Here is a 17,176-nt window from a genome sequence, read left to right on the forward strand (position 1 = left end):
GGCACATAAAATTAAACATAACGATGTCGTACCGTGTTCTAAACATTAATGACTATGTCGGTGGAATTTTCCCACTTCAGAATAAACGAACAAACGATAGATAGATAGATAGATAGATAGATAGATAGACAGACAGACAGACAGACAGACAGACAGACAGACAGACAGACAGACAGACAGACAGACAGATAGATTTCAAATCATTATTCATTTCGATGGTTACAGATTTCTTTCCACCGCACAGAACTGGCAGATAATGGTAATTCAGGGAAAGCAATTTAAGTTTCTGGTACATATGGCGGCAACATCACTGCGACCAGATATTGTCATTCTGTCAGAGGTCTCAAATCAACTTGCCTTGATAGAATTGACTGCACTAGGAAGATCGTATTGAAGAGGTGTTTGAGAGGAAGCTGGCTAAGTAGCAGGTACTTCAGGAGGATTGCCGGACTCAGGGGTGGCGAGTACACAGCCATCCAGTAGAAGCAGGCTGCAGAGGCTTCGTAAGCCACTGTCTCTACGGACTCAACACCCTGCTGGGTATGAGTGAGCCGCTCAGATGGACAGCCATCAGGACTGCGACGGAGGCAACAGAAAGAGTTTCCCGGTGGCTATGGATTACGAGGGGTGAGCCGTGGCTTAATGCTGCTGGGGCGTAAATCGGGACTTGGGTCAACTGGGCGAGGTTGTTTGATGTTGTGAGATCCGAAGCGCCCTATGAATTCGTAGGAGGAATCTTCCACTTAAAAGCATTATTCTATTTGATGGTTACAGATTTTTGAAAAGAAGCAAATTTTAATGCATAGACAATGCATCACCTAGTAACAAAAAATGGATACAACTCAGTAAAATAAAACCACATTTAATAATAACAATATGAATAGTAATAATTATAATGATACATTTTATTCATATAGTGCCTTTACTTAAAGAAAGACTAATATGCCTTATGGTTATATTAAAACTTCCCAGCTTTTTCCCACAAGCCTGCTTTTTAGTTTTGCTGGCTTATTGCTAAGGTTGGGTTAGGCTTCATCTTAAATGGTATAAATGATTAAGGAAACTAAAAGTTCTATGACGCTGGAAATTACAGTATCTTACATGAAGTTCTCAATCTAAAAGAAGAAGATACAGATTACTTAAATCACCAACTAAAGGCTGCCAAGTGGAACCAATAGTCTGAATGACTTAAAAAAGAGAAAACAAATGAAGCAACAATATTAAGATAAGATAAAATCTTGCCTGAAGAAAGGGCCTGAGTTGCCTCCAAAGCTTGCCTATTGTAATCTTTTTAGTTAGCCAATAAAAGGTGTCATTTTGCTTGGATTTTCTCTACATTCATAATGGCTAACAAAGAATATAGAAATTTAAGTCTGTTGAGCAAATATTTTAACTGAAATGTTTTCTATTTAATGTAACTAACTTCATGTTATACTATAAAAGGAGGTAATACAAGTAATAAAAAAATCTCTAGGGGTTTGCATGTGTTTTAGTTCTGACACCAGATAATTCATTTAAGAGGATTTAAACATGCAGGGAGGAATGCAAAAATTACACAAGTTTGTCTTTATATGGATTCATATGTCTTTAAAAGTTCTGTTCGGTGATAGTCAGTTTGTTTGTACTTATGTTATGGTTATTTGTAAAAGTCAATACTTTCTTAAAGAAAGAGCTACTGTATATTGCATATCCCAATGAAATGGTGGATCTTGTTTTCAGAAATTGGGTTTTAGCTCTGAGTAGTGGGTAACAAAGACTCGAGACACTAAAGCTGAGTCTCTTGTTGTTCAGCCACAGTAGACAGTCACTATGGAGTGCTGTACCCAGTATGTATTTTTGGCACCCAAAGCATACTTTATGCACAATGGGTGGAGGTTGGAGTACAAAATGTCTCTGAACTAGAGCGAGGCAGTGTCCTAATCCAGAAGTTGGTATAAATAGCTGCATATTGCTGTGACAATTCAAACATGGAGGGGGGGCGCAGATACATAAGTATTGTTATGACAGCTATGCTCTTAAACATAAAGGTGCCAGAGCGATTCTTCCGAGTGATGCCAGAGGGAAACTGATTTTTTGGTTCCCAAAAAACCCATCCACATGAAGATTTCAGAAAGAACCTTTTGTTTATTTGGATGATTAACAGACTCCATATAGTAAATCACAATGAATAGATGGTAATAGATTTGTAAAATACCAATGGGTCGTGATTTTAAAAGGACTCTTGCATGCACACAATCACACAGGCTAAGTCCAGGCTTTCTTAATCTGTTAGTGTCCTGCTAGGTAGCCTATCATACATTAAATGTTACAGTTCTTTTTTTACTTAACAGGAAGTTTTTCAAAGAGTAAAGAACCAGCATCATATTAAAAAGAACCCTTTCCGGAAGTAAATGGTGCGTTATCAAGTATAATTCTATGAGTGAAAACACAACCCAGTAAAGAACCATAAAATGCCATTGATGAACCATTATTTTTAAGAATGTATGTTACTCCTAGAGATAAAGCAAGCTGATTTAATGAAATATTAAGATTGTCCAGTGGTTTAATCGTATGTATATTGCTGTCATTTCATTTATTTTTTTTTATTATCAAGAAGTATCTTGTATTAGGTGAGCCTAAAGTATAGGTACATGCTGCTATCAAATTTGAGAGATTTGGACCAATAGCAGAGAAAACATGCTTACAAAACATTTTTTCATTCTAGGAAGTGGAAGAGATGATCCATTCACGAGGCTAAGGCAGTTGTAGTTATTGTCCCGTACCTGCATATCCTGCTACAGACAGTGCAACAAATGCATAGCAAGTCTCACCTGATTAATTCACAGCGAGACACAAAGGGCTTTTGTGTCTTCTGGAGTTAGTATAGGGCTGTATCAGTGTGGAAAAGGAATAAAAGTTGAAGGCTATTTCCATACTGAAATGGAAATTACGAGTACAGTGATCCCTCGCTATATCGCGCTTCGCCTTTCTTGGCTTCACTCTATCGCGGATTTTATATGTAAGCATATTTAAATATATATCGCGGATTTTTTGCTGGTTCGCGGATTTCTGAGGACAATGGGTCTTTTAATTTCTGGTACATGCTTCCTCAGTTGGTTTGCCCAGTTGATTTCATACAAGGGACGCTATTGGCAGATGGCTGAGAAGCTACCCAACTTACTTTTCTCTCTCTCTCTTGCGCTGACTTTCTCTGATCTTGACGTAGGGGGTGTGAGCAGGGGGGCTGTTCGCACACCTAGGCGATACGGACGCTCGTCTAAAAATGCTGAAAGATTATCTTCACGTTGCTACCTTCTGTGTGCAGCTGCTTCGTGAAGCGACATGCTGCACGGTGCTTCACATACTTAAAAGCTCAAAGGGCACGTATTGATTTTTCACTGTTTTGTTTTCCTCTGTCTCTCTCTCTCTCTCTCTCTCTTTCTCTGCTCCTGACGGAGGGGGTGTGAGCTGCCGCCTTCAACAGCTTTGTACCGGTGGTGCTTCGCATACTTAAAAGCCAAACAGCCCTATTGATTTCTTTGCTTTCCTCTCTGTTTCTGACAGCCTGTGCTCCTGACGCACACTCCTTTGAAGAGGAAGATATGTTTGCATTCTTTTAATTGTGAGACAGAACTGTCATCTCTGTCTTGTCATGGAGCACAGTTTAAACTTTTGAAAAGAGACAAATGTTTGTTTGCAGTGTTTGAATAACGTTCCTGTCTCTCTACAACCTCCTGTGTTTCTGCGCAAATCTGTGACCCAAGCATGACAATATAAAAATAACCATATAAACATATGGTTTCTACTTCGCGGATTTTCTTATTTCGCGGGTAGCTCTGGAACGCAACCCCCGCGATGGAGGAGGGATTACTGTATAGCCTTGGTTAGGTGTTTAATCTGGTTTACACAGCAGACTGAAACCAAGTATACTGAAAATGGTGATAAACCCACTAAGTTACCAAGATATTGTGTGAACTACACAGTGGACACAAACCTGGACAAGATTAAAGGAAGTGGTGTGCACTGTAATTTGAAAAATCCCAAGGATGCACCTGCCACCGACTCCTCCGTATTCTGTTTATTAACCTAGGATTTTTTTTGGTCAAAAGACCAGAAGTGAACATCACAGCAGCATTCAAAAAATTTATAGTATCATCAGCAAACATGAAAACATTCATAAAGCAACTGTCTTCATCTGGGCAGAGTTCAATCACTGTAACTGAAAGCATTTTAACATATTCCCTTTTTACCCAAGAAAACATAACCTAAATGAATGTTATTGCACAAGTAAATGTATGCATGTTTTTTGGTAAGTCTGTCCACACTGTTCTTCCAGTTCTGGATTTTAAAACAAATGTTAAGAGAGAAACTGCTTTTTAACCTGTGCCATTCCAGGCCACAAATACACTCTCGTTCAGTGTGTATCCCCTGCTAATATTTCACCCCTTTCACTATTTAATATCATACATTTTAATTGCATTCTTCCTATTGCTGTGCACTTTTGAATTTGGTGATTTTTGTATTCTATATTTTATGACGTTCATGACAATGTGCCGAGCCTTTGTTAATGACCTAAGTTCATGCTGTCTCTTATGAAGTTAACAGACAATAAACAGGAGAAATACATTGTGCTTTATCTTTCAAGAACATAACTTCCCCATGCAACAATTATGGAACTGTTCACAGAGACCAGCTTTTCCACAAAAATACATAACAGCATTTCCAAGGAAAGTTTATGTTTTAAATTGTGAAGTGATCTTCAGCCAAAAGTGTAATGGATTGCTTGACAATCGTGAAGAATGAAGACATAAATGCTGTATATTTTTTTCATTAAAAATTAAATAATTTACATGTATATGTTGAACTCCTTGATATTATTCTGAATTGAAATATCACTAATTGAATATCCACTCCAGTTCACAACATAAAATAATTGAGCTTCTGTGTCTTTGGAAGTGATTTTTTTATATTTGTCTTTTTTGTGTTTCATTTTAGTAAACTAGCAATAGCCGAGGAAGATGAGTGCATCAGTGACAACTGCTAATGGGATGCTTGTCATCACCCACGTTATCCCTCAGAATAATGGACAGGCTGCAAATACCACAACTACGGTACCTGTGCAAGTTGCCACGGGAACTAACTTTTGTTCAGTTCCACAGAAATTACAAAAGTTTCTCAAAGGTGAACCAAAGGCTTTAGGGGTAAGAATATTTAAAATCACATTTTTTACTTTGGCAAAAAAAAAATACCACTAAAAAGAAATATCTTATCTCTTAAGAATGTTTTTTTTCATGATCATGTTTTGTAAAGCACTTTTTACTTACTAGAAAGTGAAATGTTTTGTAGCAATGTTAGACATTTGAGCATGGTATGGTACAGTGATAGATCTACCTGTCGGGATCCTTGTTTCATTAAATGTATTGGGAAAATCATCTTTATTTTGTATGTTTGAAAATTAAATTTATTTTATGTTCGGTTGTTGTTGCTCCTTTGATGACCTTATGTTGCAATTCACATAACCTTTTGCAATGAAGCACAGTTTCCTATGACAACATTTCACTGTTCATACATTAATTAAGAGTATATCGGAAGTGGGCGATTCAAGAATTCCAAAACGACTCTGTCTATATCACTGTTTAAAAAAAAAAACACTGAAAAAGTCTCTTTCCAAAAATACTTTCAAAGAAAGATTTTTGTTGAGAATTTTAGCTTTCCAACATACCACTCCATGTTTTGATTTCTGGTTGATCCTTTAAAAGAAAGTTTGCTTTATTGATTGACTCTCAGTTGTCCCACACTATATTTGTTTAGAATTTTGAAAATCACAGCCATTTGAGAAACCTTTTAATTGCAATTTGGTGTTTTGTTGAGAAATGATGCTGTCTCTGATCAGATTGCCCCTTACAGAATATATTTTTTTACATTGTGTATATTTGTAAAAATTCAATCACAAAAAATCTTTGGTATTTCATGATGCTCTTGTACTGTATGTTCAATTCAAGCCATAAAATAAGAATAAAATATAGCTTGCTTCAATTCTGTAATTTTACTTAGCAGAATATCCATTGCTTTACATATCTGAACTTTGTTAATTATGTCTTGGTATATAAAAATCACAGAATGTAAAAAAAGGAGTATCTAGGTCTCTACATGATTGCGTCAATCTATCTATCATAATGGTACATTTATATTTTCACTAATTATTTATATATTTATGTAGTCTCTTCAATTTTAATTACTTTCTTTACAAAAATAGATTCACATTTATTATACTATTAAACTGCTTAACTTGTTCATGTTTATATTTATATTAAGTTAACAGGAGGGTTTACTAACATTAATGACTGGTTGGACTGGTCTCGAAACACAGAGGAGCTATATAAGAAAGGGCAGAGCAGACTCATTTTCCTTAAGAAACTACATTCTTTTAATGTGGGAAGTGACTTCCTCCACATCTTCTATAACTCTGTGATGGCCACTGCAATTTTCTATGCCGTGGTGTGCTGAGCTGGTAACATCACTTCAAGAGAGACTCATTGAATCAACAAGCTAATTAAAAAGGGCAAACTCAGTTATAGAATGCACTCTGGACCTCATGGAGGTCATAGCAAAGGAGAAAATTAAAAGAAAACTGAGTACCATTATGAACAATGCTGCACATCCTCTCTCTGACACACTAACATTGAGTACTTTCAGCCAACAAATTATTCAACAGAAGTGTGTCAAGAAACACTACTGGGGCCCCTTTATACCAACAGCAATGCCTCACTATGACAGCCAAGTCAGAATTTATCTGTGTTTTGAATTTTTTTGCTTTACAGTCATTCTGGTGTATGTTCAGACCAAAGTGTGTGTATGTATTTATTTATTTACTCACATATATACCTGCTTATGTATTTATTTATTTACTCACATATATACCTGCTTATGTATTTATTTATTTGAAGAGCTTCTGTAAAATGTCAAATTTCCCCCTGGAGACAATATGTTTTATCTATCTATCTATCTATCTATCTATCTATCTATCTATCTATCTATCTATCTATCTATCTATCTATCTATCTATCTATCTATCTCTCTCTCTCTCTCTCTCTCTCTCTCTCTCTCTCTCTCTCTCTCTCTCTCTCTCTCAGAAAAGCATGTAACTTGTGTGGCTGTGGCTTAAAGAAATAAAATAAAATCCATTTTAAACTCAGTCAAGATTAAATTATTCCAATTCAAGAAATTCTAAAGAGGTGTGATTAAATATTGTTACCAAAAATATTGGCCATTTTTCAGTAAGTAATGACTCTTTAAAGACAGAATAATAATTGGCCAACAATTAGTAGAATATTCAATGTTTTATTGTTTTTGTTCTTGATGTGGCCTATGTTTTTAGTTCTATTAGTGTAAAAGCTAGACCCATATTTCTATGAGTGTTTAATCTCAATACAGACAACATCTAATTGTCAGGTCTGTAATGGAGGTTGAGAGTGATTTGGTGTCCCCTTCTGAAATATGAAGATGAAAAGATAATAATTTTCAAGTGTTTCCACAGATGTCAATCCATATCTTTTGTATTTTTTATTCCAGGTGGTTCAGATCATGATTGGAGTGATTAACATTGGCTTTGGGATAGTCCTGGCATTTTCTGGATCACTCGCTGTAATTTCGGGAATTCCATTTTGGGCAAGCATAATGGTAAGATGCTGTTTCAATGCCTCCTACCTTATTCTTATGAAAGTTGTTAATTCAGCATCATATGCTTTTGGGAAGACATGTCCTTAACACATTCAAAACATGTACATATCAGAAATACAGGCCAAAAAAAAACTGTCAGATTCATTGATTTGCATTTTTCAAAGATTTTAGCTGCTTCAAATAGATATTGTAAGCTAATGTGATATGTCATGAGAGGAGTTCATTTACAGTCAAAGCGAGAGTACAGCTGTGCTCTAAAACACTCCTTAAAAACATTTAAAATCCTTCTTGCTCCATGCCTCATATCTTGGTAATCCCCTTCTAAACCAATTAATAATAATAATAATTCATTACATTTATATAGCGCTTTTCTCAGTACTCAAAGCGCTATCCACACAGGGAGGAACCCGGGAAGCATTGACAGTATATAAAATAGAAGTAGAACACCATTAGTCAATTAAATAGAAACACCACAATAGACATGCAGGGTCCATAGGTAATACGAACTAGGCATTGACCCTGAACTACATTGCAATTGAAGCAGTTTGCAGAATGAATAATGCATGCCAGTTACACTATGAAAATGTATTACAGTGTAGGTGCCATCATGGGTCTGCACTGCTATTCTCACATCTCCAGAAGACTGGAATCTAAGTACTGCTTTGTCACAGTCTGTGTGGAATGTCCTCTTGTCTGCATGAATTTTGTGCAGGAACCTGATCTTACAGTAAGACATGCAAGTTAGTTTAGCTGGTGACATTACATTAGTCTTGTTATGACCAAGTGTGTTTGAATGTGTCATGAGATCAGGGCACATCTCGCCTGGCTCCAATGGTGTAGACTGTGCACCCAGCCACTCTGAACTACAATTGGAAAAATTTTAAAATAACAAGAACAAGAATACTCAGCATTATTAAATGTATGTGTATGAGAAAATAACAATCTGTAAAATATTACATACATTTTTGAACAACTTACTTCACCTCAGGGTATTAAGATATGTAAAATATTGTTGCAAACAATTTATTTTGATTTGTATATTTTTTAATGTTATTTAATGAGGGGCACAACTCAGCTTGTTTACACTGATGAAAAGGAAAAGTCAAGATGGTCAATGCTGCCAGTTAATGAAAGAAGAGTACTGTAACATCTTTCCTTCCATTCTGATCGAAATATTAAACAAGAGATGAAGCAGAAAGCAAAGGCCACTTTGTGCTCTACAATCATGGAGAGCAGCTGCACCTGCACATAAGCTCAGCCTGCGTATAAAACAAGGGCATTACAAATCATCAGTTCATTGTACAGTATAGCTTCAATAAGCTGCAATTATTCAGTGCCTATACTTATGGAATTAGTTATTTAGTATTACCTGTAAAATCCATATTTATTTAGAAAAATGTTTCACTGTTGTTTACTTATCTTTATAAAAAATGGACATATGAGATCTCATGAACATTGGCAATCTGTGCCAATGATATAAAACATTTTTTAACATGTAATTTTTTATCAGTTAGAAAACTCTCTTTGAGCCGGTGGTATGACAAAGCCTAATAACAGGAATCACAGAACCATTAAGACAGATAGTGTAAAAGTCCAATTAGAAAGAGAGTAGAGAACAACAATATAAAAGTGTCATTTATAATTTAGATGAGGCATCACAATGGTTACAGTGTGGTTGATCAAGTTCTCTCTCTGCCTTTCTGTATTTTTTTTTAACTTAACATTTGGGTTCACTGTTGATTCTTAGCTGATACAAACATAGGTTTTCATTGCCTGTGACACTCTATACTTGCATTATGGAAAGGTGCTGAGGATAGCCTGTAGTATTTTATTAAAGAAACATTTAAGACTGTTTAATAAGAAAAAAAACACTCATTCAATTGGTGCTATGGAACTCTGTTAAAGGTACTTCCTGGAAAATAGCAGTGAGCAACTTTAGGAAACAAAAAAGCCCATTAGTATAATAGGGAATGCCATCCATAAGTGTTTGTTAAAATAAATGAAAGGACATTTGTCTGCTTACAAATGTGTTTTGCACATACAATCTACATTTCCTCTTTTAAGGGTAAAAGGTGAGAAACACTTATTCACCCCACTTTGCCTAGACTCTTGTTCACTTCTACATATTCCACTGTATTAATTACAGTAAATATGAGGTGAATATGGGGTTACAGCAGTCAGGTCATACTGTGTTTGACAAATATAAAATTAATTTAATTAGGAGGCAATAAATGCATTTTGAGTATAGTGCTGCACGTGACATTGTTCATCATGCATTTTTTAGGGGAGTCAGTGACATATTACCATACAGGTGGCATGGAATAGAGATTTTTGTCTAAATGTTTTGGGGAAAAACAACACGAGGTTAGGTGCTGACAACATTTTCTGCATTAGGTTAGGTTAAATGTGAGAGTTCACAGCAGGAAATAGGAACCAGTTCTTCTTTTATTAGTTGGCATTGGCTGATTTGAATGTTGATGCATCCTGCAATGGACTGATTTCTACATTGCATCTGATGGGCACAGGTTCCAAAAACCCTGAATATGATTAGACAGGTTTGTTAATGGATGGATGGTTGGACTAAAGATGCAATAAATAAGGTGGATACATTTGCAGATCACAGAAAACAAAGTGGATAATCAAACACTATAAAGGCCGTGATATCTACATAGATGGACCTGAACATAATTCAGGTTTGGACAAATATACTGTATAACAAACAACATTTATTATAAACGGTTTACACAGAAGAATACAATTAATTCAATATAGGTCTGCAGTGGAGAAGTGGCTGCATAGAAGAAGATCATACTTTAAGAGAAAGACTTCAGAGATGTACACATAATATGCAATAAAATATCACAGTCCTTAACTAGGAACTTTATAGAAAAAAATTAGAAGGCTAGTTGTGTGTTTGCTTAAGCAAGGTTATACTCAAACAGGTCACATCTGGAATACTGGGTATAGTTTTGGTCTCTGCACTATGAAAACATCCTTACAGCTTCACAGATCGTCAGAGGAAAAAAAAAGATACAAGATTTTTATTTTAGTCACTGCAGGGTTTATAGGGTAATTATTAACAGTTTATAGAGTACAGTAAAACTTTTAGTTGCATATGCTTATCTCTGTTTTGAGTCATGATTAGTGAGTAGAACTAAATTCTCTCAAAATCTCTGTCTTTCTTAACTGAAAAATCTCAAAGTAATGTTGAAATCCTGAAGGAGCTAAATATTTTCCTCTTAAGCAAATGGAGTTAAAGAGGTGACTTTAGAGAGTGTTTAAAATTTTGAAGGAGCAGGACGAGTGGATGCCAAGTTACTTGTCCTCACAGGTGGCACAGTGGTAGTGCTTCTGCTTTGCAGTAAGGAGACTGTGGAAGATTGTGGGTTCGCTTCCTGGTTCCTCCCTATGTGGATAGCGCTTTGAGTACTGAGAAAAGCGCTATATACATGTAATGAATTATTATTATTATTATTACTTGAAAATAAGTAATTGAAGTTTATTAGAGTTAAAATGTGTGGGGTTGTTAAGACGTCCTTCTTCACATGTAGAACTGAAGTTATCTGGAACACTTGCCATTTGGGATAATTGAGCAACTTTCAAATCTCAACTCACTGATGTTTTGGAAATAACAGGTGAATATCACATGCAGTAAATGGCCTGATCTCTTCTCAGATTAATACTTCATTGATTAGATTCAGTTAATCTCACTGTGCTTGGCAGATGTCTATGTAATTTCTTACTGTTTTTGTTGGTTATGGAGTCATCTTATACAAGAAAATCAAAATCTGGGATACATTTTTAGTTGCTTACTGGATGACGTTCATTTTTGTATTTTTGGCACAAGCTTGCAACACAAACAGGAAAGAATAATTTTGTATTGACTGGAAAGTCTGTGTATACTGACAAGCCTTAGGGCTGTGCAAACATGTTTCACAGGTTTCTAAAATTTTCTCCCTAACAAGGAAGTACTCTTGAAAATTAAGGTGCAGCCTATAAGAATTTACAGTGAATCTAATCAACAAATCCATATTACACTAAGCAAACAACCTTCACAAAAAGTTAATTTGCAAAAACAGTGCACTAATTAAGAAAAGGGTTAGAATGAAAACCTGTAGCCACTGAGGCCCTGTTGTAGAGTTTGCATTCAAAAAACAATATATTGCTAATCTGGATGCAAGCCCCAAAATATGTATAACGTGTAAAGAATTTGCACATTGCTTTAGTTTGCATGATTGCAGAATTTGTCTGTGTATTCACCTCCTAACCTGCCTGTCCGTGGCTGTGCATATACTGTACACACTGTGATGGTTTTTGTTAGACACTACAGTCTCCTTCCACATCTCAAAAAATAAATTGCCATGATTAAAAGTACAGTATTTGGTATAACTGACAGTGGATACACTTTTGTACACCGTCTTGTGAACACTTTCCATTTACAGTGACCAAAAATTGTGTTATTTGAATGGAATAACATTGCCAGGGGCCCACCTTTCTTTTAATTCCATTTTCATTTAAATTAGCTCATTTCACATCACAATAACACATATAAGGTTTTTAAACTCCTACTTGCTTCCTTTTGTTAATGTTTGGTTCATAATTATTAGAAGCCAGATGGTCCTTTCTAACTATTAAATTAAATAATGGGGGCTCTGGACAGTTAGTTTAAGACGCTTTGCCTAGGAAGTAGCCAACTAATTTGGAAATAACCTGGCAGTAGGCCTGGATTCTCTTTACTTGGCAGACCACTGGTATCCTATGTTTGCTAGTTGCTGGGAAAGGTCAGTTCACGCATTTCCTGTTTCTTGCTCTCTCTTTATGTTTTAATTCATAGGATGGCTGGAATGAAAGTAGTTTAGTTTAACACAACTGTTTAACTAATTAACACAGAAATAATAATTTGGAAACTTCCAGGCTATCTCTTCCAGATGTTAGTTTCTCATTAGTTTCTAGTTAGGCTGAAATGTTTGTGTATTCTCATGTGACACAGCCATTAAATATGTTCACCTGTTATCAACCATTTTTCCATATCTCTGCAGCCTGGAACCTCTGCCCTGGAGCTCTAGGTAGGTGGGGTTGACTCCAATGGGCGTCAAAAGAGTCTAGCTACAGACCTCCAGAGCTCTGTCCGGTTACACTATGGTTAAGATTAAGGTTGTGGGATGGGTTAGCTGACTCAAATAATGTAGTCTGTCCATTAGGTCAGCTCCATATACTTGGAGGTCCAGGATGGAGATTCTTGGCTACAATGATACCTTTGTCCATTTTTCAAAATCAGTAATACTAACAATACTTCTAAACTATACTCAGGTGGCATACAAATCCAATCTGTGTGTAAACCTTAGTGTAGGAAACTGTTTAGCCCACTGTTTTCAGTTCTTCTTTAGGGATCTTCATCAGCGGTGTGAGAAAATCTCTTGTTTTCTTACATATATCACACTTCCAGTGTCTAGGAAGTCAGAACGTTCTGTCAAAGTATGCCACCACATAGTAAATCAAAATGTTATTTTCTACTTATAGAAAAAATGTACCATACAGTATATGTTCCTGCCCTTCAAGGCTTGGTTGTGTTTCACAATTCAAAAAATAGCCTTCTGTCTATATACTACAATTTCAAAACTTTTTTTTTTTTTGAGGGCTGGACATTTTAGTAATATTAATACAAATATTTTAACTTTATAACTCTATTCCTCACTTTTGAACATATATATTAAAAATAATCCACAAAACAAATGCGTAATACTTAAAGCACCATTCTCCTAAGCTATTATTGTCAGCTGGCTGTAGCACAACCATCATACTCAAACTACTTGCACGCTGAACATTTCACCATTGCAACTGGTGATCAGTTATAGCACTAGACAGCAGTACACCTCTGTCAAGTATTATTCAGGCCTTTAGCTCAAACAGAGACAGCCCCTGTATTACAAACGTTTTCCATTCCTGACAAGATTCGTAAACACATTTTGTACGTAAATTGTAACTTGCAATGTCCATTTAATAGAAATATTGGCAAACATGCAAAATGCTTTATTAGTTGCTTTACTGAAAAACATTTCAAACTTAATAATATGATAGTGTAGCAATATCACTGTACTCACAAAACAGGAATAACCTTGATAAAGAGGGAAACTAAAGATAATTATTTTACCACAGATTGTTAGAACTTTTTTTCTTAAGAATACATTTTCTTTTCACTTGTCTGCTAACAGCCTCCATTGTGGGTGGAGTTATGACAACCCAACAAGCACCAAGCAATACTCTGCTTATAGTTCTATCTTTGCTTCTGCAATTCTGTTTTTTCAATAGTTACGTTCAGCACTTGCTGAGCCTGTTATTCATCACCTTGTTTGCAGGCTCTATTAGCCATACCTCACTTGACAGATTACTATTGCTTGTGTGATTGGTAGAAAAATACTGACTAAGGTTGTGCTCCTCATGATTAGCCACCAATGGTGAGCTAGGGGAAAGAGTGACATACGGGTTGCAGCTGTGTGTGTTGCCACATGGTAGAAGCAGCCGCTGACATAATGAAATAACCTTCCATATACAGTAGTGAAAGAATCTAAGCAATCTTAAGTGTGACTTCACTTATTACTGCCTAGCTGTCTACAGAACAGAAACAACAATTCACATCAGAGCATTCAGATTCACTATCAGCGCTTGGTGATGACTTTCTGAGGTGAATCCTTGTCCCTGGCTCTGAAAGATGTTTTTAAAATGGCTGAATGTCACAACAGTGTTTTGCTTTGCACTTTTTTCCTTTATAAAATGACATGGATGCCCTGCTTTGCAATATGTGTGCAATCTCAAGAACTGCATCAATAGTCTCACTTTACAGCACAACTTTATGTGGCAAATTAATATATACCATGATTGTGAAGCAATAACTTCAACTTGCAAAATAGCACACTTATCCTTTAAGCCAAGGGTTCCCAACCCCCGGTCCGCGGCCCACTACCGGACCACAGACATCTAACATTCAGGCCGCGAGAGAACTGCCGGCAATGGAGACTCACTCAGACTTTTCAGAACGCTTGGCGGGCGGGGCTTTGCAGCGGCGCAGAGAGAGGAGAGAGACCGAGGTGAGAGAGTATTACAACAAAGTACTGTATTTTGGTGGTCCCGACAGTTTCCTCATATGACACGAGTCTATAGAAATCTCGTTACTACGAAGTACATTCAGCAGATTTACATTTACACTTTCATTACAATGAAGTGACTTTGAAATGCTTGAATGAATCGTCTGCAGAGCAGTTAGATCTGTGGTCACAGCTCAGATGTGCACATTTGCACAACGATCCCCAAACAGAAACATTGTAAAAAAAAAATCTTTCTTCGAACTTTCCTCGTACTGTTTTTTTTTTTTTTTTTTTTTTTGCTGTTTTTGTTTTCTGTGGTTTTCAGTGATACCCTTTGCTTATTGCATGTCAACATCTGAAAAACATCCATTGGAATTTAAATCATTGTCACCCTGCTATAGAAATGGCAGACACGAAAAAACGATAACAGTGTTAATGTTTGTGATGTGCAATGCATATGTCTTTGTTATATGCAAAAAAAGAAGAAAAATCTCAGGTTGCAAACGTATGCGAACTGCTTAATAACTTAATAGAAATGTAATGTAAATTGTGTATAAAACTGCCCTAAGAACCTGCCCTGAATCCTCAGAATCCCGTCCCCAAACCCCCAACCCCCAACCGGTCACTGGAAAAATTTGCTTCTAGTAAAGTGGTCCTTGCTGTCAAAAAGGTTGAGGACCACTGCTTTAAGCATCCTAGAGTCTTTGATAAAGACACAGTACCTCAAAGAGATGAGAAGGCTTAATGATGGCAGGTAATGCTACCACTAACTGATGATTTGACAACTAATCCTTCAGTAGAGTCGTGTTGTCTGTGCTGAGAGACTGCGGGTGTCACTTCCTCTTCACAGCAGCAGATATTCCCTGGGAAGACATGGGTGGGATGTGTACTTAGGATGATGGGAAGTACAAGTAACAGGTTCTACCTATCATCATCTAAAGAGATAGCTGTTTATCTAGCTGTTTAACTGTAACAGAGCATACAAGTATTTCACAAATACGCCAGCTACAAGTTACATTCAGTGACAGGTGCACTGTAAAAATGCTTTTATTTCACAAGAACTAATTGTAAATAAAATACTGTTGATATTAAGCATTTTCATAGCGTTTCACTTATGTGTGTGTAAAGATGGCAGTTAAAAGTGAAATACTGGCTACAGGGACTCTGACAGAAACTTGTCTGATATCATACAAACATTAGCACATTCTCATTCAAACATAAGAAAATATTTTAGAGTGCAGTCGCAGGAAACTTTCACATACATATATCGACTGTCAACAATACTCACTGCCCAACATGCTGTTTTGATGTGACGTACACAGTTACACTCTATAAAAATGGATATTGGCTAAATTATAAAAGTATACATTCAAACCTATGTGTTTGGATCTGTGAAGCAGCAGCATTAACCATTGCATTACCTTGAAGTAATGCTTAGCTAGCTACCCACAGCTACTTCTTAGCTCATAGCCAGCTTCTGTGGAATTGGAAGCAGCCATTGCAGAATCTGATGCAAAATTGAGAGTGCTTAAAGGGCGCAATTGCAGCCCAAATAGACTGGATCCTTATAATGTGCCTCAGAAATCAGATGTAAGAGATGTAAAACCACATGATATAAATGATTATAACTTTCCGAATATGAATGAAAGTAAAAATAATCCCCAGCAATCACTTTATCAGCAACAAAATAAAGCGCTACCACCTTTTCAACAACAGCATTATGGACAATGTTATGATCAACCGCAAAACAAGGCACAAGCGCCTAATATACCCCATATAAAAGTGCCAATATTTGATGGCGATCCACTGACTTATGTGAACTTTATAAGGGCATTTGATCGAACCATCGATTAGATGATGAGCAATCCTGGCAATAAATTAGAGTATTTAATACAATTTACTAGAGGTGAACCTAGAAGCATTGGGCAGAACTGCGCATATTTACCACCAGAAGAGGGGTACAGAAATGCAGAGAAAGAATAGAGACTGTTTATGGAAATCACATACAAATAGGAGATGCCTACATGAAGAAAATCAGGATGTGGCCACAAATAAAAACGGGCGATGGAGAAAGCCTAAGGGCATACACACTCTTTCTTGGTAATTGCAAAAGCGTTATGTCGGGCTTAAAGAACGGACACAAATTTGATAACAATTTAAATATTCGTACTATGACATCAAACCTTCCCCAAGAACTAAGAGAGCGCTGGCAAAATAAAGTAACAAATATCGAAAAAAGAGAAGGAAGAAGACCAGGACTCGCTGAACTATATGGCTTTATAGAAAATCAGCTTGTATCTTCCTTAGATCCAATGTATGGCGTTTCATATCAAAGTACTTTCAAAAGGGAAATAGAAAAGACTGATTATGAAAAATATCCAGTAAAAGGCGGAATGAGAAAGGGCAACTTTGTCTCAAATTTTGTCGCTACCGTA

The 17,176-nt window shown here is 36.4% G+C and overlaps 1 protein-coding gene and 1 long non-coding RNA gene across 12 annotated transcripts in view; both read left to right on the top strand.

Moving 5' to 3' along the window:
• LOC127526521 (uncharacterized) overlaps positions 1 to 17,176 on the top strand; it is a 212,470-nt gene that overhangs the window by 84,771 nt on the left and 110,523 nt on the right. The gene's annotated exons all lie outside the window — the stretch shown is intronic.
• Positions 1 to 17,176, top strand: part of LOC114646048 (membrane-spanning 4-domains subfamily A member 15-like) — a 187,291-nt gene that overhangs the window by 62,776 nt on the left and 107,339 nt on the right. For 2 of the 11 annotated variants that reach the window (XM_051922114.1, XM_051922109.1), the window contains exons 1-2: positions 4,979 to 5,180; positions 7,552 to 7,659. The exons of 6 other annotated variants lie outside the window; for them this stretch is intronic. In XM_051922114.1, the coding sequence (XP_051778074.1) occupies positions 4,998 to 5,180; positions 7,552 to 7,659 (291 nt within the window). In that variant the 5' untranslated portion in view covers positions 4,979 to 4,997. Of the gene's footprint in view, positions 1 to 4,978; positions 5,181 to 7,551; positions 7,660 to 17,176 lie in introns of those variants that run through there. 3 more of the 11 variants (XM_051922112.1, XM_051922111.1, XM_051922118.1) reach the window with 2 other exon arrangements.

The sequence above is a fragment of the Erpetoichthys calabaricus genome, chromosome 2, assembly GCF_900747795.2.
Source record: "Erpetoichthys calabaricus chromosome 2, fErpCal1.3, whole genome shotgun sequence".
Classification (NCBI taxonomy): Eukaryota; Metazoa; Chordata; class Cladistia; order Polypteriformes; family Polypteridae; genus Erpetoichthys; species Erpetoichthys calabaricus.